This window comes from Quercus suber, unplaced genomic scaffold (assembly GCF_002906115.3).
Source record: "Quercus suber isolate HL8 unplaced genomic scaffold, Cork oak 2.0 scaffold_1105, whole genome shotgun sequence".
In the NCBI taxonomy this organism is placed as follows: Eukaryota; Viridiplantae; Streptophyta; class Magnoliopsida; order Fagales; family Fagaceae; genus Quercus; species Quercus suber.
The window spans coordinates 54,771-81,068 of NW_027070510.1; the positions used below are offsets into that span (position 1 = coordinate 54,771).

A 26,298-nucleotide genomic window follows, 5' to 3' on the forward strand; every position below is an offset into this window, starting at 1 on the left:
ATAAGTAATTAATAAAAAATTCTGTGTCTATTTAGATAAAAAAAAAAAAAGTTCATTGCATGAGTCAGCAAATTGTGAAATTTGAAACGTGTCTCGAGAATTATGAGGAGAGATAATAAGAGTGGAGTTGGGAAGCACAAGGCCGTGGAAAAGAGACACAAGAAGTGTAAAAAGGTCGAAGCAGAGCAGTTGAAAGAGGACTCGAAAAACGCGTAAAAGGCAAGGGAAGAAAAGATAAAAAAGGAGAGTTGAAGAGAGGGCGTGCGTAACCAAAAGGGAATATGATGATGATGATTTTTGTATCTGTGAGCGACTCTCTGCTCCTTTCACAAAAAGTAGTGTGCTGTAATATAAAGTTAGGAATCCCAAAAAGTTGCACCTAAACAGAACATTTTTCATGCTATCATATCCTCCTTGCATTTTTATATTGACAATGGATAATCATTTGGGGTTTGGGCACTTCATTACTTTTTCTAATTTGGAGCCCCCCTCTCCTTTTAAATTAATCATGATTATTGATGATGAAGCTGGCAATTTGGTTCCAAAACTTGCCAAAAACTAACCGGGATGATATGTGATCAAGGTTTGAATTTTGTCCTCTTGCCTCCAAAAATATATAAAAATAAATCGTCTTTATTGTGCCGCAACCAATTTTGCTATTTTTTGGTAAAGAAAAAATGGTTAGAAGGAGAGACTAGTGTAACTTCTCTATAATGGGGTGAGCAGCTTGCAAGTGGGCATATAAGGAGGTATAAGGAACTACAACAAGCTGTTAGTAAGGGAACTCAAACCCATGCTGAGATATGTTGACTCAATCCCTTATCACTAGGCCAACCAACGTATTAGTCATTTAGCTATTCAACCTTAGCTAGAATGGTAAATTAAGAAAATTAGCTTACTTAAGATAGCTCTTAAAATTAGATATTACTATATAATTACAAACACAAAATCCATAATGTACTTTTAAAAAATAAAAATAAAAATAGAAAAAAAAAAACTAAAAAAGAGAAATGATAAGTTAACAATATGAACAATAATACTTTATGTTCATTCACTTAAAGGATATACTAATAACTTACAGAATGTATTTAAGATTACTTATAATTAGATACATATAAAACATTCATAAAAAAGTTTTATTTTGGAGAATCCATTCATACCAAAGGTTATATATCATCCATATTTGTTTTTGAATTTCTATCAACTGTAGAAAAAACATTCATATTTGGGGGGGTGTTTTTGTTTTGGTCATTGTATCTTTAAAAGTTTTGAACTGGTCGTTTTGTTTTCGTCCTTGGCATCATCTCAATGGCGGAACTTGCTTTAAGTGGTTGACATAATGCTCACCTAATACCTTAAAGATGACGTGGCTAATAAAATGGCCTCAGGAGAGGTTCGAGGTTTGAACCAATATTTTAAAATATGAACCACTAAAAGAATTGGAAAAAGGGAGAGGTTAAAAGTTAAAGCCAAATACAAATAGTAGCATCGATACAATTCTTTTAATTCATCATACAGCAAAGGGCTCCATGGCCCATATCGTTTCAACAACAACAATTATTTAATTTCTTTAGTTGCAAAGAGCAAAAAAGGTGTGGCTTGAGGTTGTTAGGGGGGGGGGGGGGGAGGGGAGAGATTCATGAGTGTTGCCACCACCATCCTTGTGATTTCAATCGTTTTCAATGGGATTTGGCAACGCAAATTAAAATAAGGAATGGTTTGGGGACTCAAATGCTTGATTTGTGGTTCAAATAATTATGTGCTTTAAATTGCCTTTTAACGATGATTTTAGATTTTAAAAACCAAACTTGTGATAATTTTAGATTGATCAATTAGTTCAATCCAATTTTTAAAGACATGATTTGAACTCATGGACCACTTTCCCCTTTTTTTTTCCTTGATAATTAAAGGGAGAGAATATTTGAACAATGAATGACTTTATTAAAAATAGGGTTTGGATGTCTTAAGGGCATTTGTTAATAGACTATTTTAGTAATTTTTTGATTTTTGATAACATTTTTATGAAAAAAAATAAAAAGTTGTAAGAATAATTCGTATTTTTTTTTCTAATAAAAATTTTCTAATTTTTTTTTTAAAATTAATACCCTTATGAAATTCGTTAATTTTTTCTTAATAATATTATGATACAGAGATTCATGAGTGTTGCCACCACCATCCTTGTGATTTCAATCGTTATCAATGGGATTTGGCAACACAAATTAAAGAAAGGAATGGTTCAAGGACTCGGATGCTTGATTTGTGGTTCAAATAATTATGTGCTTTAAATTGCCTTTTAATGATAATTTTAGATTTTTCAAAGCAAACTTGTGATAGTTTTAGATTGATCAATTAGTTCAATCCAATTTTTAAAGACATGATTTGAACTCATGGACCACTTTCCCGGTTTTTTTTTTCCCCTTGATAATTAGAGGGAGAGAATATTTGAACAATGAATGACTTTATTAAAAATAGGGTTTGGATGTCTTAAGGGCATTTGTTAATAGACTATTTTAGAATTTTTTTGATTTTTGATACCATTTTTATGAAAAATATAAAAAGTTGTAAGAATAATTTGTATTTTTTTTTCTAATAAATTTTTTTTTAAAATTAATACCCTTATGAAATTCATTAATTTTTTCTTAAAAATATTATGACACAGAGATTCATGAGTGTTGCCACCACCATCCTTGTGATTTCAATCATTTTCAATGGGATTTGGCAACACAAATTAAAGAAAGGAATGGTTCAGGGACTCGGATGCTTGATTTGTGGTTCAAATAATTATGTGCTTTAAATTGCCTTTTAACAATAATTTTAGATTTTTCAAAGCAAACTTGTGATAATTTTAGATTGATCAATTAGTTCAATTCAATTTTTAAGACATGATTTGAACTCATGGAACACTTTCCTCTTTCTTTCTTTTTCCCCTTGATAATTAGAGGAAGAGAAGATTTGAAAAATGAATGACTTTATTAAAAATAGGGTTTGAATATCTTAAAGGCATTTGTTAATAGACTATTTTAGAAAAATTTTGATTTTTAATACTATTTTTATTAAAAGATAAAAAGTTTGTAAGAATAATTTTTTTTTCTAATGAAAATTTTTTTAAAATATTTTTAAAATTAATACCCTTATAAAATCCGTTAATTTTTTCTTAAAAATATTATGATACACCTTTTGAACTATAAGAGTCTTGAGATGGTCCACCTCCTTTAATACATTTTATTTTGTTTTCCTTTTAAGGCTGCATTTGTTTTGGGTGAAAACCACTTCCAGAAATGCTTTTTTGTAATTTCGGGTGTTTGGCTGCACATGGAAAATCAATTTTCCAAAAATCTTTTTCAGTTAACCGTGAGTCAAGGGTGAAATAAATTTCCCTTTTTATTTTCACTTCAAATAACGTTTTTTGGAAAACAGAGAGAGAGAGAGAGAGAGAGAGAGAGAGAGAGAGAGAGCATAAGAGGAAGAAGAGGAGCCCATATCACGTCGGAGATGTCGCCAGCGAACCCCGAGCACTGCGCTGATCTCGCCTTTGATCGCACCGCGTCAATCTCGCCTTCGATCACCTTCGCTCGATCTCGCCTCTGCCGTGCAATCTTGCCATGAACCCAGGACCCATAGCATTCGCACCGGTGAACCCAGAACTCGTCGCAAGTAGCACCATGCCGATTGAACCCAGAACCCAAAACCCGATCGAACCTAGATTTGATATTTTTTTTCTTTGGTTTTGTTTCTGCTTTTGATTGACAGAGTTTGCTGTGATTTTGAAATTTTTTGTAATAATAATTTGTTTGGATGTTAAGAAAATAGCTGAGAAAATATGAAAAATGTGTAGGAAAATAGCATTTTCAGAATAGAACCAAACATATGAAAATATTTTCAACAATAATTTTCATTATGCAATAAAACACTTGAAAATATTTTTCTTTTCCGAAAATAGTATTTTCAAAAAATAAACTATTTTTCAAAAAATATTTTACGGGAATCAAACACAACCGAACATGGTTTTCCTTCTTTTTTTTTTTTTTTTTTTTTTTTTTTTGAGAAAGAAAGAACATGGTTTTCTGATTAGATGGGACGAGCCATTGATGACGAATAAAATTGAAAAGGTCGTAGTCAATTAATTAATCCCAACCTCAAAGCAGTTTGGTCCATGGACAAGTTGAGCTACACTCTTTATTGGGCGGTTGTCTCTTGTGATGGGTGGGATCGTACCATTGTCAAGGCATTTAATGAACACTGTTCTTTCAAATCTAATAAGAACCAAGAAAAAAAAAAGTCGAAAGAAAAAAAAAAATAAACAAACAAGGGAAAAAGATCTTCTTTATTTTGAAAGATTTTAGTTCCACATTCAAAATTACAATTTTACCCATAATTTATTTATGTGGCGAGTTGTGGTTAGTGAAAGGGTGATGGTGGGTCTATGTAAAGACACTCCTCCACCAACCACTACTCGCCACATGGGCGAGTTGTTAGCAAAGTTGTGATTTTAAGTGTGGTACCACAATCACTAATTTATTTTCTTGCGAAGAAATTGTGATAGCAATTTGCATTGTACTATGATTTAGACTTAGAGAAATAACACAATAAAAAAAAGGAATTTATAGTTTCTTTTGAAAAAACCAAGTCCCTAAAAAACAATATAATGAGAGAAAAAAAGAAAAAGAAAAGAAAGAAAGCATACTTATTCAATTTAACCTTTTAACCTAAAAGAAGATCATGATGGTCCTTTATTTTGAATTACAAAAAATCTAGAGTTATTGGTGGTTTTGGTTGAGCACACAAACTTGGAAAGTTTTCCGAATTAGAATCATTATTGCAAAAGTTTAAATGAACCGTGTTTGGCTCACTTTTTGTCATGAAACTTCCACATAAATTTCCTATCATTCATTTAAGAGGGAGCACATGCAAATTGCAAAGTACCCTGGTCTCTCAACTTGAATGAACTATAGTCTATAGGGGTGTGAAAAATTGAAACAAGTTATGGTACAATAGTATACACAATGATCAACCATATTGTTATTGTTATTATTATAAATGGGATTTAAATGTTTCGAATTAGAGATAATAATAATAATAATAAGTGATTAATTAATCTGGCTCAACAAAATCCAGGGGTGCCCAGATTCTGTGGTGGTGTTAATGTGACAAAAATTGCACACGAAAACTAGATAGAGAAAGCGATAATTATAAAGTTAAAAAGTTAGAGAGATAGAGAGACAGTGAGAGAGAGAAAGTGTGAAGTATGAAAAGGTGAAAGCCGTGCGATACCTTTGCAGTGCAGCGATTGCGTGTGAAAAGCAGAAAATTGGTTGAAAGGCAAGAATTAAGAGAGATTAAAAAGATCATCAGTTTTCACTGTCTCCCCACGCCAAATCCAAGCGCGTCACCTACATTGCTTACACTTGTAAGTTTTTGAGTTATGTTTAAAGCGGACTAAAGTATGCTTTTAGTTTGAAAAAAAAAAAGTGAGATTTTAAAATATTGTAATACATAAGTAAAAAAAAAAAAAAATAAACAATTTTCTTTTTGATTAACATTAGAGATTTAATAAGTTAAATGTTTTAATTAAATCTCACTTTTAAAAACTTAAATCCGACCCTTCATTCTCATATTCACAAATACTTATATTTTTTTTTTATCTCATAGGAGTTTCAAGAAGTTAATATTTAATAATTTTTTCATAATGGAGAGTGTAGTAAAAGTATGGCAACACACGTATGGTAAGCGCGTGATCATGTGTTACCCTCCCCTTCTTCACACACAGTGTGAAATAGAAATACTAATGCAAAATAAATGAGAGAGGAGAATAATAAAGGCGGTCAATCCATAGTCCAAGACTTACAAAAAAGAGAGAGAAAAAAAGTACCGTAGTAAGTAATGTCCACTCTTTGAATCTCTCTCTCTCTCTCCTCTCTTCTTTCCATTATTTCTAACACACATGGAGACAAGAGAAATTACAAAAAATAAAAAAATTAAATTAAAAATTAAAAAAAGTGAAAAGTAATAAAAGAAAAAACGACACAAAAAGGGGAGCAGATTGCTCTCTCTGCCCAGAAAGCATTTTCCAGAAATCCTCGCAAACTGATAGTACGTCCAACACTCTATTTTCCATAAATTCTCTTTTCCTCTCTCTCTTCAATAAATAAAAAAAAAAAAAAAAAAACACTAAACAATTTCATTTATTTTCCCACCTATGGTCCCATCCTCTGTACCATAACTAATTTTTACTTTTACATAGTGTTTTTATTTTTTTGCACTCTTTGTAACTGTTAGGTTAATAGGAGAAGTAGTGTTTTTGACAAAGACTGGTCCAATATTATTATTAATTAATATATATATATATATATATTTTCTTTTTCACCGCCCTCCATTTTTTTTTTCTTTCATCATTTCATTTGATGTAGGGTATTTTGTCTTTTGATAGCGCACCCTTATTTTGCTGCTTATTTTGATTTTCAGATAGATGGATAGATAGAGATAGAGAAAGTGTAGTAGGCAAAAGAGAGAGAAGAAAGAGAAAGCTGTTCTTGTGTGAAGGAGGGGATCTGATGTTTCCTTTTCGCGTTGAATTTCTCTCTTGCACTGTCCTTTTTATGAGAGAGAGAGAGAGAGCGAAAAAGCAAAGCAAAAATATAGAGAGGCTACATAGATTGCATAGCAATAGCAATAGCTGCATAGCATAGATAAATAGATTCCTTTAAGGAAAAAGCTTTCTTAAAGCTCTCTCCAAAGCTAAAAAGGCTTTATTAGCTTTTTTGAAAAAGAAAAAAAAAAACCTGAAAATCACGAATTTGTCCATTTTCTACCAACCCAAGTTCACACCCTGTTTGTTTTGGTTGTGTTGTGAATATAACATTAGTTTTTTCATTCCAGAAATTTTAAGTTTTGGAGAAGAAGAAGAAGAAGAAGAAAAATAACTGTATTTTTTTGTTAGTTAAAAGGGTAGTTGGAAATGAGAGCAGGATTGAGTACGATCCAGCAAACCCTTACGGCGGAGGCGGCGAGCGTGTTGAACCACTCGATCGCGGAGGCGGGCAGGCGGAACCACGGCCAAACGACGCCGCTACATGTGGCGGCGACGCTTCTGGCCTCTCCCTCCGGCTATCTCCGCCAAGCTTGTATCAAGTCCCATCCCAATTCTTCGCACCCGCTCCAGTGCCGAGCTCTCGAGCTTTGCTTCAGCGTCGCGCTCGAGCGGCTCCCCACGGCCCAGAACCTCAGCCCCGGTATCGAGCCGCCAATCTCGAATGCTCTTATGGCGGCGCTGAAGCGAGCGCAGGCGCATCAGCGGCGTGGCTGCCCCGAGCAGCAGCAGCAGCCGCTTCTCGCGGTGAAAGTCGAGCTCGAGCAGCTGATTATATCGATTCTCGACGACCCAAGTGTGAGTCGAGTTATGCGAGAAGCTAGCTTTTCGAGCCCGGCCGTTAAGGCCACAATTGAGCAGTCTCTGAATTCGCCTTCGCCTTCGGCTTCTTCGATTCCGAACTCGGGTCCTATTGGATTGGGATTTAGAGGTGGACCCACTGCACAAAATAGGAATCTGTACTTGAATCCACGGCTGCAGCAGCAGGGGAGTGCAGCCCAATTGGGACATCAGAGAGGCGAGGAGGTGAAACGGCTTGTCGATATTTTGCTGAGGAGCAAGAAGAGGAACCCGGTATTGGTCGGCGAGTCGGAGCCGGAGGCGGTGGTGAAAGAGCTACTGAGGAGGATTGAGAATAAGGAATTGGGTGATGGGGCATTGAAAAATGCTCAGGTGATCCATTGGGACAAGGAGTTTTCTTCGGATAGAGCGCAAATACCTGCTAAAGTTAAAGAATTGGGCGATTTGGTTGACACCCGGGTTGCGAATTCGGGTTCTGGTGGTGGCGTTATTGTTAATTTGGGTGATTTGAAATGGATGGTTGAGCAACCGGTGAGTTTCGGGGTGGCGGGGGCAGGGCCTGGTGCGGGGCTGCAGCAGCAGCAGCAGCAGCAACAGGTTGTTTCGGAGGTGGGGCGTGCGGCGGTGGCGGAGATGGGGAAGCTATTGGGGAGGTTTGGAGAAGGGAGTGGGGGGCGGGTTTGGTTGATTGGGACTGCCACTTGTGAGACTTATTTGAGGTGCCAGGTTTATCATCCTTCTATGGAAAATGATTGGGATCTTCAGGCAGTGCCAATTGCTCCTAGAGCAATTCCGGGAATGTTTCCGAGGTATCTTTGGTGGTGTTCTTTTGATTTGATTATAGTATAATGCTTACAATTATAATAGAATCATTTTTTCTTTTTTTTTTCGCTTGGCATTTGACTGTTGGTTTTTTTTTAGTTCTATTTTCAAGGATTTTGATTGTATTATTGTTTGTCACTTAGTTTTGTTTGTAAATTTTGGTTAACTGCGTGGCGTGGATGACTTGTTTGATTGAGTTAGAAAGTTTCACATGCCATAACACCCTCTTATCTGCTACTGTGGTGTTGAAATTTGCTGTTTATAGAATCCATTATTCTTTAAAAAGTTAGTAATGATCTAAAATTTATATGCTATATCAGCCTAGCTATTTGCTTGATTTGGAGATATAGATGGATTTTTTTTTCTTTTGGGGGTGGGTGGGGGGCTCCAATTACTGAGGAAATCCCACAAATTTTACATGAGTTCATACGGCACAAGCATAGTTCTTGTTCGAATTAACAATATTTAGGGCTTCATGATGTTTTGCTTTTGAATGTGCTTCACTTGGGCTTCAAACGTGTGGTTACTGCTTTCCTAATTTGGTACTGTCTATTTACTACTGTTATATTTGACAATTAGGCTTGGCATCAATGGGATTCTCAGCAGCTCCGTTGAGTCTCTGTCTCCATTGAAGGGCTTTACAGCTGGAGCAACTGCACCAAGACGTCTCTCTGAGAATTTGGATCCTGCTCGAAGAACAAGTTGTTGCCCACAATGCATGCAGAATTATGAACAAGAACTAGCAAAAATTTTACCCAAGGAGTTTGAGAAATCATCTTCTGAAGTTAAATCAGAAGCAGCTCGACCTCAACTGCCGCAGTGGTTGCAAAATGCTAAAGCCCATGATGACGATGCCAAAACAACGGATCAGACTCAGGTAAATTTAGATCAAATTGATTCACAAACTCAAATAGCATGATTCTTCTTTTCTATTTTCTAACGGGTGATTATAGAACTTCTATATAAATGAATCAAATCTTCATTTGTATCTTTATAGCCCAAGGACCAAGAACTGATTTCAAAGCAGAGGAGTCAAGATTTACTGAAGAAATGGATTGATACATGCTTTCGTCTTCATCCTAGTTTTCATCATCCCAATCTCAATTCTGAGAGAATTGCTCCTGTACCTCTCTCGATAGCAGGCTTGTACAATCCAAATGTTATTGCTCGCCGATCTTTCCAACCCAAATTACAAATGAACAGACTTCTTGGGGAAACCCTGCAGCCAAACACTAATCAAGTGCCCACTCAACCCTCTGAGAGGGCAGTTTCCCCACCAGACAGTCCTGTGAGGACAGACTTGATTCTTGGGCGACCGAAGGTCAGTGATACCAGCCCTGTCCATAAAGAGCGCATCAAAGACTTTTTGGGCTGCATGTCTTCTGAATCACAGAACAACTTGCATGAAAAGCAGAGCAATAAACTGCTTAGCACATTAGATGCTGACTCATTCAAGAAGCTCGTCAAGGGTCTAATGGAGAAGGTATGGTGGCAGCAGGATGCAGCATCGGCTTTAGCTACGAGTGTGACCCAGTGCAAAGTGGGCAATGGAAAACAACGTGGTGCTGGATCAAGAGGTGACATGTGGATATTATTTACGGGTCCCGACAGGGTTGGCAAGAAGAAGATGGCTTCAGCTCTTTCAGAACTGGTATCCGAGTCCAATCCAATAATGATTTGTCTTGGTTCTCGACGCGATGATGGGGAATCAGACTTGAGTTTCCGTGGTAAAACAGCTCTGGATAGAATTGCAGAGGCAGTTAGGAGGAATCCCTTTTCAGTAATCATGCTCGAGGACATTGATGAAGCAGATACACTAATCCGAGGGAGCATCAAACGGGCAATGGAAAGAGGACGGCTTGCTGATTCTCATGGACGTGAAATCAGTCTCGGAAATGTCATCTTCATTCTTACTGCTAATTGGCTGCCAGATAATCTCAAATACTTATCCAATGGAATTTCACTTGATGAAGATAAGCTTGCCAGTTTAGCAAGAGGAGGTTGGCATCTAAGATTATCCCTTTGTGCGAGGACTGCAAAACGAAGAGCCCATTGGCTACACGACGAAGACAGACCAACTAAGCCTAGTAAGAAGGACACAAGTTCTGCTTTAGCATTCGATCTAAATGAAGCTGCTAATGTAGAGGATGAAAGGGCAGATAATTCACACAATTCAAGTGATCTCACAATTGATCACGAATATGAGCACGGCCTCAATAGCAATACGAATACAAGAATACCCATGACCTCAGCAGCACCTCGTGAACTCCTTGAGGCTGTCGATGACACAATTGTCTTTAAGCCGGTGAACTTAAACCCCATCCGCCGCAACATCACAAGTTCCGTCAATAAAAAATTCACCACCATCATAGGCGATGGAATTTCAATTGAAGTACAAGATGAGGCACTGGAAAAGATTACCAGTGGGGTATGGCTAGGAAGAACAAGTTTAGAAGAATGGACAGAGAAAGCATTAGCTCCAAGTTTTCACCAGCTTAAGGCATGCCTTCCCAACAATAGCCTTAATGATTCATCAATGGTTGTTAGGCTTGAAATTGACACCGAATCAGATAGCCGGAGCTTTGGGGATTCAGATTATCTTCCTAGTAGTGTCAAGGTGGTGGCTAAGGGGTTGTGAATAATGTGGCTTGTGAGGCAAGGTAGTTTGCCACTTTTGTATTGGATATAGAGATGTAAATATACTGCAATATTTGGCGGGGGAGTAAACGGTTGAAAGTTTAAAATGGGTAAAGAGAAAAGCCGTTAGAAGTTTAGAAGAGGGTATCGTTGATGATAGATTTGACGGAGCCTTTTTAACTACAAGACAGACAATATTGTGGCTCTTTATTATTTAATTTCTTTATGTTTTTCTTCTTCATATATATATTATATTAAAAGAATTATAGTATTTTTATTATCATATTCATAATTAATTACATAGATGATGATTAATAAGATGAGGCATTCCTCTTTTTCTTTTTTTTCTTTTTCATTATATATATCTTGCGTCTAATATTTAATTAAAAGATTAGGTGATAGGAGTACTTATTAGTGGGCATTCTTGTCTTTTGGTATGTTTATGTATCACTATATTTTTCCTTTTTAAAAAATAAAAATAAAATAATACTACTGACATATCTGATCTTCCAACATATTAAATTGTCTATCATTTATAATCAACTACTTCAATATGTTATAAAGTTAGATATATGTTAGTAGAAAGTGTATTCTATACAAAACCGAGTATTTCAATATATTAAAAAATTGGATATGTTATTAGATTTTTTTAGAAAGAGAGAGAGACATATTAAATTGTCTATAATTTATAATCAACTACTTCGATATGTTATAAAGTTATATATATGTGAGTAGAAAGTGTATTCTATACAAAATCGAGTATTTTAATATATTAAAAAATTGGATATGTTATTAGATTTTTTTAGAAAGAAAGAGAGAAAACGACATGTCATATCTACGTACTCACATAAAATGTGTTGTGTTAGTACGTGCCAATATTTTATTTAAGGTGATTTAGTTTGACATGGTTTTCAAATGACTCGAATTCTTGGAAGATGGTGAAAAGATCAATGGTTGCCAATTGATCTTGGAGCTGATTCGGTCATAAAGACGTGGATGGTGATGCCAAGGGGTATGAGTGTCATAAATCTAGAGGGGGTTGAGTTTGGAAACAAGCCAAACAAGGTGCTAGCATCCAATGCAACGCAACTGCATACGTCTCACTGCATGGGAATCGGTGTTCAGCTAGATCTTGAGCTTTCTAAGAGGCAAACACATTTCTCATTTGTTGTTCAAGTTTTAAAGAATTAAGGGCAGCACTTTTTCTTTTTTTCCTCCACAATATAAGGTATATCTTTTTTATTTGTTTTTCTAGTCCAATGATTGGGTCACATTCTCTTTTACTCTACAGAAGTCTCAAATCAATAAAAGCGGAATTTGGTCTTAGTTAATGAATTGGGTTAACTCCTATTTTCTTCTCTTGATTAAGATTACTTCATAATTTGACCTAATCCATTATCTATTTTTGTCAAATTTTGAGATAAAATAATCATAGCCGTTAATTATTGGGTTAAGAAAAAAACTTGAGCTTTGGATTCTTAAGGTCAAAATTTTATTTTTATTCAAGATTTTACTATTGGGATATCACATAGACGTAACTTGTTGAAGTAAATTTAAGTGAACAAAAGGGAGTAAAAACTGACAAAGCAACGCACGAGTGATGGTGAAGGCCATTGATCTCAACAACAAGATGTGTTATGATCATGCTTTTCAGTATTTTCAGCACGTAGAGTCTTGTTGATTTGATTGAAGTGAAGTTATGTTCCTTTCCCTCAAGGGTGTAGTAAATAAAAAAAAAAAAAAAAAAAAAAAACCTCTGCAGAAAATGAGTACAAGCATCTATGTTCCTTTCCCTCAAGGGTGTAGTAAATAAAAAAAAAAAAAAAAAAAAAAAAACCTCTGCAGAAAATGAGTACAAGCATCTGAAGCAAGAGATAGGATAAGAAAAGAAAAGATAAAAATGATTCCTATCTTATTATATTATATAATAATAGTACTACTCACTACCACGGGGCCCATGTCTCGAGAAGAAAGAACATCATGAGGAGAGTGAGAGTGAGAGAGAATTTGGAAGCTCACACAGGTCCCAACCAGTAGTTTTACAGAGGGTATATTGTATTTGACACTTTTTATTTTTGGACTGCCATTCCAATTAAGGGGCGGTTGAATGGCATCTATTGACTTTGAAAGCCAGTGTTGGCATTTGGCAACCCTCCACTCTATCTGTCCTGTCTCCCCCCACTTCCAACAATTACATGTCAATGTGTAAGGGAAATTACTTTTATCTACCACCTTTGTAATTTAAATATTTAATAGAACATTCAAATTTTTACTAAACTCTTTTATTTTTCATTAAATTAATAAAAATTATATTGATGAGGGACATTACTTAATTAGTCTCTCTTTTTTTTTTGGGAAACACGGCAACTAGGAATGTTCATTTGTTGACTTGAAATTGAGCTAAGTAGATAGACTTTTGTGGTTGCGAATCAATTCTGGCTTGACCATTGTTTCTTTGAAATTGATATTCAGGGTTCAAATGTCGACTATGGATTTTAAAAATCGAGCAATCAATGATTGACCTCTGTTCTTGATCCTCGATTCTTGGCTGATGTCATTGAACTTTAGTCGTGCTTCAAGCCAATGTAGTCATTCCAGTTGTTATTTGACTGTACCGACTAAGCCGCATCGCAACAAGCACATAAAATTGTCTCTTTGCTGTTGGCCAACCACCATTCCATGGTGTGGCTTGGTGGAGGGTTTTAAGAAACCATAAGAAGTGGTAAAACGTAAAATCATCTGCTAACAACAGTCACATTACACTATGAACACTCCTAACTACAAATGCACCGCAATCAAGGAGAAAGTAAAAATAACTCTTAATTTGCTCAATTCACCTTAATCCAATCATTATCCATTATTATTCTTTAGTAAATAAGTCATCAATTTTCATAAACTTTCTTATTAATCCATCACTAAACACTAATCATTAGTATCAAAATGTAAAATTGTAATTAAATTCAACCATTTGTATTACAACTTCAAATATTTTCCTAATTATATAGTAAAAAACTAAGTGATCGTAATTTGAGTTTTACTCATTTGGTAAAACTTTAGTAAAATTAATTAAGTTTGTATTTTAGGTTATTCTTTAATTGAATTCAATCATGTGATTGTACTGACCGACAAATCACATGGTTGAGTTTAATTATCCTTGAAAATATTAATACAGTTTTTGCTATATTAAAAGTTGAAAAGTTGAAATATAAGATTAGATTGAACCTATTCATTGATAGGAGGATAAATCAATGCCTGATTATTTTATCATAAAAGAAGGATATTTGATTCTGCTCCTTTACGAGCAAGATTGTTATTTTAATAGAACAATCGCATGTACAACAAAAATCGTCGTTATTCATCTGAAAGACAAAATAATGGTTTGAACTGGGATGGTTTCAGCCATTCAATTTCAAGAAAGGTACGAAAAAGTAATTGAGATTAGAGAATGCTTCACACAAACGAAGCAGACCAACAAGTGCCATGCCATGCCATATATATACATATATATATATATATATAGAGTTTTGACTTCACAGTCAAACTGACTAAGCTTATCAGAATAAAAAATACACCTTGCATTCCCATAGCCAGATGGCATAAAATGGTTTCACCAGGACCACACCACCAAAAGACAACGAATCTCTTTTATTTACTTGCTCGATGACTAGTACCTCTCCTAAAATATACATGCACAAGATCTTTCTTATTATTAAGAAAGAATGAAAAAGATAAAACTACTACAAATTTTATTATATAAAACTTATAAATTGAGATGCCGATAATTGTGATTGGTGAGTTTTAATTGTCTCAATAACAAATGTTTAAATTGTTTTCTCGTGATTTGTGACATATTAGTTTATAAGCACAATATAATAAAAATTATAGCACCCGTAGACTCGTAACAGTGTAGCCTTGCTGTTATTTGTAGTACTACATTTTTATTCTTTCAAAGATAAAATATTACCACCTTTTCTCAATCTTCTCTCTCTCTATCATGTTGTTGCATGCCGTGCTCTCCAAGGCCAAGGTAGCCGTCCACCCCTTAAATTTCAACGCGGCATCATTAATGCATTACTTTCTATAGAAGGACATTTGGTTTGGCTTTTGAACGTGGACAATTGACAAAGAAAGTGAAGGTAAGGACACCAAAAAAAAAAAGTTATGATGCTTCGAGGGCTTATCTAGTTCACATTCAAAAATGTAAGGCTCATTGACTCTCTCACTTAAGTTTCACGCCTGCATGTGTTCTCATTTAAAGTTGTCATGATTTTTTCAACACTTGTTCTATTTATGACTTCACAATATTGTTCCAACTATATTGTGTCTATTTTCCAATTTTTGTTACTACGCATGAAGGTGATCTTTCTTCTTTTATTATACATCAACAACAACCCTCCTTTACTCGGTTACCCTTCTCAAAGGGATTGATGTTGTGACAAATTGGTACTTTTCGTTACAGATATATGGGCTAGGCAAGGTCAAAGTTTATTATATAATTCATATGTAACTTCAAGTGCTTTTTAGAATTCAAGTCTTTATATTATAACTATGTTTTATTTTTCCTAATATGGTATTAGTGACGCGCTTCTTTGGAATGCAAATAAAGTAATACTAATCCTATTTTATGGTGCAAATATTGTGACTCTGGATTAGTCTATGATTTAGCCTATATAAACAATTAAATATCTTCCAATGAATATATTGTAATACATAGAGTTTGATAGTAAAGATACAATCATAAAAGGAGTTTTGGTTATGGATGTAGGCCTTTAAAGCTAAATCACAATAATTTCATATATTCTTTATGTTTCTATCTCTGCCTTTTATATTTTCTCATATACTTTATAATTAAATCATACTTCTTTCACACATTTTCTAACATGTTACCGGTGTTATATTGTGTAGTATTTTCTAATAATTTTATTAAAAGCCAAAGCCTTACAAGAATCTACCCAATATTGGGAGAGTTAAGGAGATTGCTTGGTAACATAATTTCTTTTTGAATTTGTATGGATGGCCTTGTAATAGTACTATTCTCCTCCTTAAAATGGAGATTTTTTTTTTTCCCAACTCACGGTGGATGTGAAATCTATGGGGATTTATGAAGGGTTCTCATATCAATTGTCAAAAAAAAATTATGGATGACCAGAAAAGGCCATTCAATGTCACACCATTAATGCCAGAGATTTCTTGTAAGGATTTCATTTGAAGGTAGATAAAGAAAAATAAGGTGAAGAGACCCAAACGACAAAAGTGTGGCTATCATGACAAATACGAATAAATGGAGGCCTATCAATTATCCCAACCATGCATGTGTTCTCATTTATTAGTAATTTTTTTATAAGCAAATCATCAATTAGCCTATTGCAAAACCATTAATGTAAAGACTTCCTTTGTCTCTCTTAAATGTGTGCTTCATAATTTTTATATGCAAATCATCAATTAGCCCATTGCAAAACCATTAATGTAAAGACTTCCGTTGTCTCTCTTAAATGCGTGCTTCATAATTTCTCTGTTTGGTGAGTGAGTGGTTCATAAGTCTAGCTAATACTATCATTCAATTGAAAGAGACAAAACTAATTTTAAAAAAAAAAAAAAAACAACTTTGAGCGGATTTAACAATATTCTACTATCATACACAATTATTTGTAACAATTTTGCTAATAGATAAGGGAATAAAATTAAACATTAATCTCATATATATGTGAACAAATTTTAGCCCAAGATATTAATAACAATAATATTTTATAAAATATTTGAAAAATAAGAAAGCAAATTGTGAAAAATATGAAAGAAATGTTGGGAGAAAAGGTCATTGTTGAAGGGTTGGCAAATTGGCATTAATTTTGTTTGGACTTGTATGAAGGGATAGTATAGGAAATACACCATTTGAGAGAGAGAGAGAGATAAGGTGATCCCTTCACAACATACTTCATCACAAAGGAAAGCAACACTTGGTTTTGTCTACATGCAGAAAAAGTGAAGGGGGGAAAAATATAAAATAAAGGGACGGCGTTTTCTTCTCTAACCCTACATTACCTTTACACCTTTATACTTGTGTCCTATCTTCATGTCATATCAGCCTTTTTGGAATGAAAACAAAAACCAACCACCCTACTCCTCTTTCCCCACCAGATAGACCAGATTAATTTAATCTAGTAAGCTCCGACTCGGACTAATCAAATTTCAAATCCATTTATACTTTTTGTTTCCAATAAAGCTTTTTCTCCCAACCACCAAGCTTGGCTACACAACACAATAACCATCCATGTGGACTTCTTTGACACACATACACACACACATATCGGCTGACAAATCATATATAGGAAATTTCTTGCAACAATCCATATATAATTTGTGTGAATTTTAAGTTTGTAGAAAAAATGAGTGATGATGTAATATACTTCTACATTTATAAGTAAGATAGAAAGGCAAGTTTTGAAAGCGACTGTCTGATTTGAATCTAACGTTTAACTTTTTTCACCGATTCTATTCCATAAAGAATTAGTAATATTTTGCAAAAAAATTAAGTATTTAGCTAGTTTAATTCTTTCTTGTTCTTTTAATTGGGTTCTTAGAAAGGCTAACAAGGTTGTTCATGTTCTAAGTCGTTCGTCATTTTCAAATAGATTTGTTGCCTTTTTTAATTCAAGTTTAGCTCTTCCTTCTGTTTTGGATGTAATTAAAGAGGATACTTATTAAAAAAATGATTTAATTCTTATAATTGGCTAAAAGTTTAGGGATTTTTTTTTCTTCAAAATTATTGAAATTTGTTAGTTAAGAGGATTTTTATTATTTGTTTTGGGAAGGGGCACCATCCATAATTATGGGCAGAGGTGGAGTGGATTTGAGTACCTAAGGGTTTTTTTATTTTTTATTTTTATTTTTTATAAATATATAAATTAGAATCTTTAAAAGGGATAAATAAAATAGGAAAAAAAATTCTTGAATGTTTTTTTGCTTAATAATTAGAGGAGGGGGATTTGAAGTTTCAAACCCAAATTCTCCTCATTGCAAAAATCAAGCAATGCCATTTAGTAACAAGAATCCTGACTTTTTAAAATAATTTTTGTGATATAAAAGAGATAATAGTGTATAGATTTTAAGTATGATATAAATAATATATAAATGAATTCACCAAAAATTTAATAAAACAATAAAAAAATTTCAAATTATAGTTCGGACGGAGTGGCAAAGTGGGTTAGCAAATTATTAGTTTTTAATTTCCGGCCCCTGGTCCCACCCTTAACTATGGATTAGGCCATTATTTTATTTTTTGAGTTCTTTAGGCCCATTTTAATTTGGGGGCTAAATTTCAACTTTGGGGAGCTTATACATAAAATTTTTAGACAAAATTTTAGGGGAGTCATGGCTACTTAGTCTAAACATAGCTCCACCTCTAATAGGCTAATACTGATATATAATAACAAGTGTACGGCCCCCGCACCGTGTCCTATATTGGGCTTTGGACCCTGGCCTGGGTATATGGCCCATGAGGCCAATCCCCTTCTACCCGGCAGCCCACCCCCGGGCCACGCATACTGCAGGCCCAAGCCTTGCCTCTTCATCGTTTCTCGGCAACACCTTCCCAAGCGGTGATAGATATTTGACTCACGGGACGCCCCGCGCTGTACCTACCCGGCTGTACCTCGAAGAGGCACCGCTGCCGAGAACTATCGTAGAGGTGGGAACCAAGTTCCAACGCCACCCTCACCGTTTCCCACTCCCACCTGACCACCCACTTACGATCGATAATACTGGACCGCCGATTGCACTCATTGGCAAGTAATTATGACCTCTCCACTAAACTATGGACTACAAATACAAGAAGTTTTGAGAAGATAAGGGTTGGAAAAAGAGAGGGGAGAGGAGTGGCAATAGAGAAGTGAAACAGAAAATATCTGAGGGGAGGAAGAGGAAGTAGTGTGTTGCCGAGAAAGGGAAAAGTGATCTCATTGAGTTCTTAGTTGGAGAACTATCCATAGTAGGAAATTCAGCCCAACAAACAAATAAGTTGTGAGCCCAAGTGGGGCTGAGCCCATAGGCCTCATTTGTGACTCGCACAATTGCCGTCGTTTGTGGGGAATCCTACTAAGCAGTGGTTCCGCCGAGACTCGTTCACAGGAAGATGTCTGGAAGTAACGCCGAGAGCGGCTCGGCAGGGTCTTCCCGGGGCTCCACCTGGCGGGAACAGAGGCAGAAGAGACGCGAGGATCCGGTTTATGAGCAATTGGAAGAGCGATCCGGTCTTGGAGAAGGGTCGTATCAAACGGAGAGAACGACGTCCCATGCTTCCTGGCACAGGCAGCCCGACGCCAGGGATGAAGAGATTGAGCGGCTGCGGAGGTTAGTACGAGACCTGGAGTTGGAAGCACGAAACGAGCGCCGCCGAGCCGGTCAAGACGACCGAGAGAGAAGGCCTGACGCCGAGGAGGAGAGACGCGAGGTGGGGTCGAATCAATCAGGATCCCGCCTCCACAGGGAGCGCTCGCACTTGAGGGAGTCCCGTCGTCGTTGAAATCGCTCCATGTCAGCGAAATCTCACCAACGGCGAAATCGCTCTCGATCGCGGGAATACGAGAATCGGGGCTCAGGTTCTCCAGAGGGACGGCCGAGGAATGCGGCCATGGATGCAATGAGCCGTACGTTACGCAGGGCGGCTCGGTCCCCATTCTCAGCGGACATTGAGCGAGCACCGATGCCGGACAGATTTACGAGACCGCCGTTCAATTCTTATGGTGGGAAGACGGACCTCGTGGAGCATGTCAGCCACTATATCCAGATGATGTCTCTGCATACCCGCAATGACGCTCTGATGTGCAAGGTTTTTCCCTCCAGCCTTGGTCCCACGGCCTTGAGGTGGTTCAACGGGTTGCACAAAGGCTCCATTCACAGTTTCGCCGAGCTAATACAGGAGTTCGGTTCCCGTTTCGTGACGTGCAGCCGGGAACAGCAACCGGTGGACGCACTACTGTTTATGAAGATGAGGGCAGGGGAAACCCTCCGTGATTATGCTAGCCGATACTGAGAGCTCTACAACGAGATTGGCGGAGGGAACGAGAAGATTGCAGCGAGCACTTTCAGAATGGGATTGCCTGACGAGTCGGGGTTGAGGGAATCATTAACTAAGAAGCCTCCCGAGGATATGAGGCAGCTGATGAGGCGCATTGAGGAGTACAAGCGGTTGGAAGATGATAGAATACAAAACAAGGGCAAGGCGCAGGTGACGGATCGTCCTTGGCAGAGCGGTGTTCAGCAGAGGGCACGGGGAAATCTGAGGATTCAAGAGCCAGTGGCGCAAGTAGGGGAGGTGAACGTGACGTTCAAGGAGCCCGTGCATAAAATTGTGGACAAGATCAAGCACGAGCCGTACTTCAGGTGGAAACCTTACCCTTTTTATTCTAAGGACAGAAACCTGGCCCTCGGTTCGACCCCTACCACCGAGCAGGTGGAAACCTTAGCCTTTTTGTTCTAAGGGTAGAAACCTGGCCCTCGGTTCGATCCCTATTACTGAGCAGGTGGAAACCTTAGCCATTTTGTTCTGACAGAAACCTGGCCCTCGGTTCGATCCCTATTACCGAGCAGGTGGAAACTTTAGCCTTTTGGTTCTAATGACCGAAACCCGACCCTCGGTTCGATCCTTATCACCGAGCGGGTGGAAACCTTAGGGGTTCGAGGACAGAAGTCTGACCCTCGGTTCGATACTACCACCGAGCATGTGGAAACCTTGCCATGGTCGGACACATCACAATAAAGAGGCAGCCAACAAGAGTTCATTACTCAGTAAATACGAAAGAGCAACACGATAAAGCATTCATAAAGCATAAAACTTAAAATTAGCATTTTGTTGCCAAAACCCGGCAACTGCAAATAAAGGAAAGACAACAAACAAATTATCCCGTCACCACAACCCGGTGACATAGGCAATTCCACTCACCGAAATTCTTAAGAAAAGGAAAAATAAAAAAAAGGGGGCTGGTTTTCAACTTTAGATGTCTGCCACGTGTGCGGAGGATCCGTCCTCTTGAGAGCGTTGGTCGGCGTGAGGAGTTGGCGGCTGGATGTCCTCCCCGGTTTGGTCCCCAACATGGGGGTGGCTGGTTCCCTCCATGTTGGTCGGCATTGCATGAGAGTCGATGGCATTCACCAGTTCCCTCATGCTGGAGGTCTCTTCTTCATCAATAACAAGGGGTGCGGGATTCTCGGTTTGGGGGATGCTCGGGAAAGGGATCTTGTTGCGATCCCTTAACGTAGAATCCTCGGGAATCCCCAAGGCTTGTAGAGCGGCGAACCAACCCTCCTCATATCCGAGCCTGTGGGCCTGGCGAATGACCGGCTCCGCTGAATTCTCGGCATCCGCGAACCCCTCGTTATACCACTTGTTTTCACAAGCCTCCAGCGCCGCCTTTGAGTCGGCCAGTTGCCCTTCCAGCATGGTATTCAAGCTCTGGGCCTCCGCCAATTTGAGCTCGGTGCTGCCCAGTTGCAGTTCCAGCTCCTCGGACTTCCTTTTGGCAAGAGCCTGGGCCTTTACGGCTGTGGCAATTTTATTCTCTGCCTCCTCGGCTATTTTCGACTTCTCCTTCGCCGTGGCCTCAGCAACATCCTTCAGAGCCTTCTCCAGCTCAACCTCCTCGGCCAGCTCCTTCAACCTCCCGTCCACAACGTACGACATTTGCGCAGCCTGACCACACAATATTCACTTTGTGAGGAAAAATGGAAAGTACACGTGCATGGGCAAATAGGAAGCCGAGAATCGTAAAGAGAAGTAAAACAGTTACCGCTATGGTGTGCCACTGCAAACGCCTCCCCAAAGACTCGTCCGTCGATTCCGTGAAAGCGTGCAAGTCCTCGGGCAAGAGGATGCCGCACGCCAGACTCTGCGCCACACGGCCACCATAACCTTTGTCCCATACTCGGGCACTGGCAGTCGATGGAAGAGGTTCGCCGCCGAGTTGGAAGGAGGGTCGCCATGCCGCCGGAGCACGGGAAGTAGACGCCAGGTCTATCCCGGTTTGCGCCACCGGTTCCCGGATGATAATACCGGCCGAAGGTCGCAGGGGCACGTTGCCCGAGCCCGTCTGAGTTTGATCGATTGTGCGCGGCCTTTTTTGAACTCGAGTTGATGGGACAGCGGGGGGCGAAGTATNTTCTAAAGAAAATCGAGAAAAGAAATGCTATGATTATCAAAGAATCGACTGAACTGGCTAAACAGAAAAAGTAAGAAGAGGGAAAGGAACTTACTGTGGGCTCTAAGGAGGAAGTGTGTTCTGGGCCAGGGGGAGAACCACGAAGGAGGGATGCTCGGCAGAGTAAAATATTGTAAAATGAGGAATGCGAAAGTGAGAACCAGTGACTAGAGGGACTATTTATAAGCATGGGGAGTAAAATGAGAAGCATTAAATAATCCACTGGCGGGAAAACACGCGGACCGTCGCTTCAATTGCCACACGCGTAACGCCTCGGTTCACGAACCGTCAGACAGTAATAACGGACAGGCCATCGGTCAACTCCAATCGCGTCTTTTGAGACATGCATTAATGCGCCCAACGACCGAGCACCGACCCTTCGACTCCCCAGACGGGTATCTACCCCCTGCGATCCTTGATTCACCCCCGGGAATGGGGAGCGAATCAAGGGGGGGCTATTGTACGACCCCCGCACCGTGTCCTATATTGGGCTTTGGACCCTGGCCTGGGTATATGGCCCATGAGGCCAATCCCCTTCTACCCGGCGGCCCACCCCCGGGCCACGCATACTGCAAGCCCAAGCCTTGCCTCTTCATCGTTTCTCGGCAACACCTTCCCAAGCGGTGATAGATATTTGACTCACGGGATGCCCCGCGCTGTACCTACCTGGCTGTACCTCGGAGAGGCACCGCTGCCGAGAACTATCATAGAGGTGGGAACCAAGTTCCAACGCCACCCTCACCGTTTCCCACTCCCACCTGACCACCCACTTACGATCGATAATACTGGACCGCCGGTTGCACTCATTGGCAAGTAATTATGACCTCTCCACTAAACTATGGACTATAAATACAAGAAGTTTTGAGAAGACAAGGGTTGGAAAAAGAGAGGGGAGAGGAGTGGCAATAGAGAAGTGAAATAGAAAATATCTGAGGGGAGGAAGAGGAAGTAGTGTGTTGCCGAGAAAGAGAAAAGTGATCTCATTGAGTTCTTAGTTGGAGAACTACCCATAGTAGGAAATTCAGCCCAACAAACAAATAAGTTGTGAGCCCAAGTGGGGCTGAGCCCATAGGCCTCATTTGCGACTCGCACAACAAGAGTAAGGTTTAGGTCTAGTGTCCAGTTGCACTGGACCTGTTGAGATAATGACACGTGTTCATTTTTAAACACGTGTCACAATCTCAACGGGTCCAGTGTACTGGAACCGGACCTAAGACTCACCCTAATAACGAATGCCACACACTATTTGTGTGTATTGATTCCATAGGGGGTTCTCCCACTTTTAGGTCAATAATGATTAAATTTGTAACTGGTCATGTTTATAATAGGCTATATTTTATTAGTCTTCATTTGCATGATAGGTGTTTTGATTGAAGAGAATGTGCTACAGCTATACAATTACCTTTATAAGGCTTAAATGATAGTGACTTTCAAAAACTGTTTCTCTTACACATATGGTGCCAAACTATATAAATTCTCTTTTAGGAAAGGAAAAAAAAAAAAAAAAAAAAAAGAGGTAGCGGCAGCAACATAATTTATATAAGGAGCAAGCCCGTGGTATAAGTACAATTATTTTACAATAAGCTTTGTTGTGTTGTGTCTGGGTTTTAGATAGGCATGAAGCAACCACAAGAGGCCAGGAGACAGGTCATGATATGATTCGAAAGGCTAGCCAACGTGTTTTAAGCATGCTCTACCTTAACTCTTTGCTTTCTTGTTTCACTCTCGTTTGTTGCCTCATTCATTGATGCCTTCGCTCGATCATGCCAATATATACTGTTTGCCCTTACCTTTTTCAATTTTTAACTTCCAAATATTCCTAAATTGCATAACTAATTAAGAATATATGTATATATATATATATATATAAAACCTATGTGCTACACTCGTAGGTTTGCTTTATATACGGTGATTTCTCTTTATCATTAGACGAAGACACTAATTGAATTTTGATGTAGGTGTGATTCGAATTTCAGATCTCTTATTTGACAATTAAAGATTTTACCAGATAAACTAACTAAAACTCACAAATTTATTATTCATTTTAAGTGAGTAAATATTCCTTTGGTTTTGCCCAAGTATGAATACCGGAAAAAAAAAATTAAAAAAAAAAGAAGAAGGCTGAACTCATCTATCAAATCCAAAGAATCTCGAGAGAAGAAGATTGAAGAGAGTTAGGATCTTTGTTTTATGTTTTGATTGAATAAAAAAATATGGAGAAAGGTTGCTACATATAACATATGGAGTATAGAACCACAACTTTTGCCCATTCCCTCAATATGACGCAAGGATTCAATGTCATTTGCCAATAAAGACAAGACAAATCATACAATACATATAAAATTAATTTTGCTAATGATATTCAATAAATCTTTCATTTTTATTTATTTATTTTTGATATACACACAAAATGTCTAGATGAGGTGAGGCTGCGAGTATAGGGAGATCAGGTTCCATTTGGCTCCTCCATGTTTAAATTGTGCTAATAAAACTTTTTTTTATTTAGGAAAAGAAAGAAGAAAGAGTATTTTCTTAGTCTTCTTTTGGTTGATCCCACATGTCGGTTCCATTTTGGAATCCAATATTCTTCATGCACATCTAATATTTATATATATATATATATATGACCTAAGCAAAGCAACACACACTCGTTTCAATTCAAACTTTGCACAATAAATCCGTAAAGCTAATAAGAAACATAATGATGAGAGTGTGACTTTAATCCTAGGTGCATGGTGGTACACCGCGACTTTACTGCAAACCCAAAATCAACCAACATGCCCACTTGTTCCTCCCTGTAACGCGTTTTCGGTATGCTATTAAGTCAATAAATTTTTTAAAAATAATAATAATCATACCCTTCTTATTACAGCATCGCATCAGCTCGGGCATTTTTTTGAGTCTATTTTAACATAAATATCTATTTTTAGTATTTATTTTATATATTTATTTTTCAAAACACAATACACTAGATTATCTAATTTAGAATACATTTTAAAGTATTATTTTTTAAAATTATTTTTCTTTTTTCACATATAATAACCGTCATCCACCATCTTCCTTCATACTCAGAATAGGTAAAGAAAAAAAAAAATAATAATATCAATATAAATTTATACAATTACTTTAGGACTATGTACATTTACACAACTTTACGTTATGAAATGTAGGTGAGATTTTGGATTTTGTTGGCTAAAATATGATATTTTTTCTATTGTATGATTACCAATGCAAGTGCTTTTATCGTACTTACAATGTCATGTGAGTTGAAACCGCGTATAAAAAACACGATTTCTTTTACCATGTATAAAAACACAATTTCAAAATAAGTGTGTAGGGAATCTGTAGTAAAGATTTTTAAAAGAAAAAAAGAAGAGATAGTTAAAAGGTGGTTGGGTAGCATGTAATACTTCTAGAAAGGGTTAGACCATGCGTGTCGGCGGCTCAATCAAGTGGGCATAAAATGGTAATGTTACATGCGACTCAGAGTCGGACCCCATTGATTCGACCCTTCACCCACTTTTTTTCCAAGAACCTCCCAACATAACCGTTAAAAAAGGTTTCTCCAATGGCCAATGCATGCCTTTCCCACGAAATTTCCATGCTTTTGCATATATATGCCTTTTTTTTCAAACAAAGAGATCAAGAACAATATATGAAATATATAATATATATGAACCATTTACTTTCTTTCCCAGAAAATAATTAAAACAAACAAATATGTATTATTTTATTGTGTGACTGAGACCTGTAATTCTAACTTTTGGCTTATTTGTTCTGTCCCCTTTTGATTTGAATCTAGCTAGTAGGTGTGTCATATTAATGTGACTCATCAGGTTATTGCTAGGGTTAACATCATTGTCAAAAAGTTGTTTTGGTTGATGGCATAATCAATACATAGTGTACTCTCATTTGTGAGCGTGCATAAAGCTACTTTCACATGCATGCCTAATTTTACTCGCAAAAAATGGTAGTATAGCTAGCAATCTCCAATCAGAAATGTTTTAAGTAGTAGATGACAGTAATTAAATTAATGTGTGTGGTAGTTCTGTTACTTTTAATCAATGATCAGCCTTTAATCTTTCATGAAATGCTTTCTCTATGGTTAATTCCTTAATTATTACTATAATATGCTTAAATGGTTTCATTTTCTGGATTGACACCATTCGAGGATGATAAATGATGCTCTTCAAAGGATTATAAATTTAAGCAATCACATCTTCTTGAAAAAGACAATTCAGATTTTCACTATAACTTGAATGA

General features: G+C 37.5%; 1 protein-coding gene across 1 annotated transcript; it reads left to right on the forward strand.

Annotated features, from left to right (window-relative positions):
- Positions 1-6,366: 6,366 nt before the first annotated feature.
- LOC112015547 (protein SUPPRESSOR OF MAX2 1) lies at positions 6,367-11,189 on the forward strand. The gene is made up of 3 exons (XM_024047953.2): positions 6,367-8,196; positions 8,789-9,086; positions 9,207-11,189. The coding sequence occupies exons 1-3, from the start codon at positions 6,956-6,958 to the stop codon at positions 10,845-10,847; spliced, it is 3,180 nt and encodes a 1,059-aa protein (XP_023903721.2). The 5' UTR covers positions 6,367-6,955; the 3' UTR covers positions 10,848-11,189.
- Positions 11,190-26,298: the final 15,109 nt, after the last annotated feature.

Excerpts from the sequence above, each read along its gene's own strand:
- LOC112015547 (XM_024047953.2), top strand. The coding sequence starts at position 6,956 with ATGAGAGCAGGATTGAGTACGATCCAGCAAACCCTTACGGCGGAGGCG. Across the intron at positions 8,197-8,788 it reads ATTCCGGGAATGTTTCCGAG|GCTTGGCATCAATGGGATTC; the intron begins GTATCTTTGGTG and ends TTTGACAATTAG. Across the intron at positions 9,087-9,206 it reads AAACAACGGATCAGACTCAG|CCCAAGGACCAAGAACTGAT; the intron begins GTAAATTTAGAT and ends GTATCTTTATAG.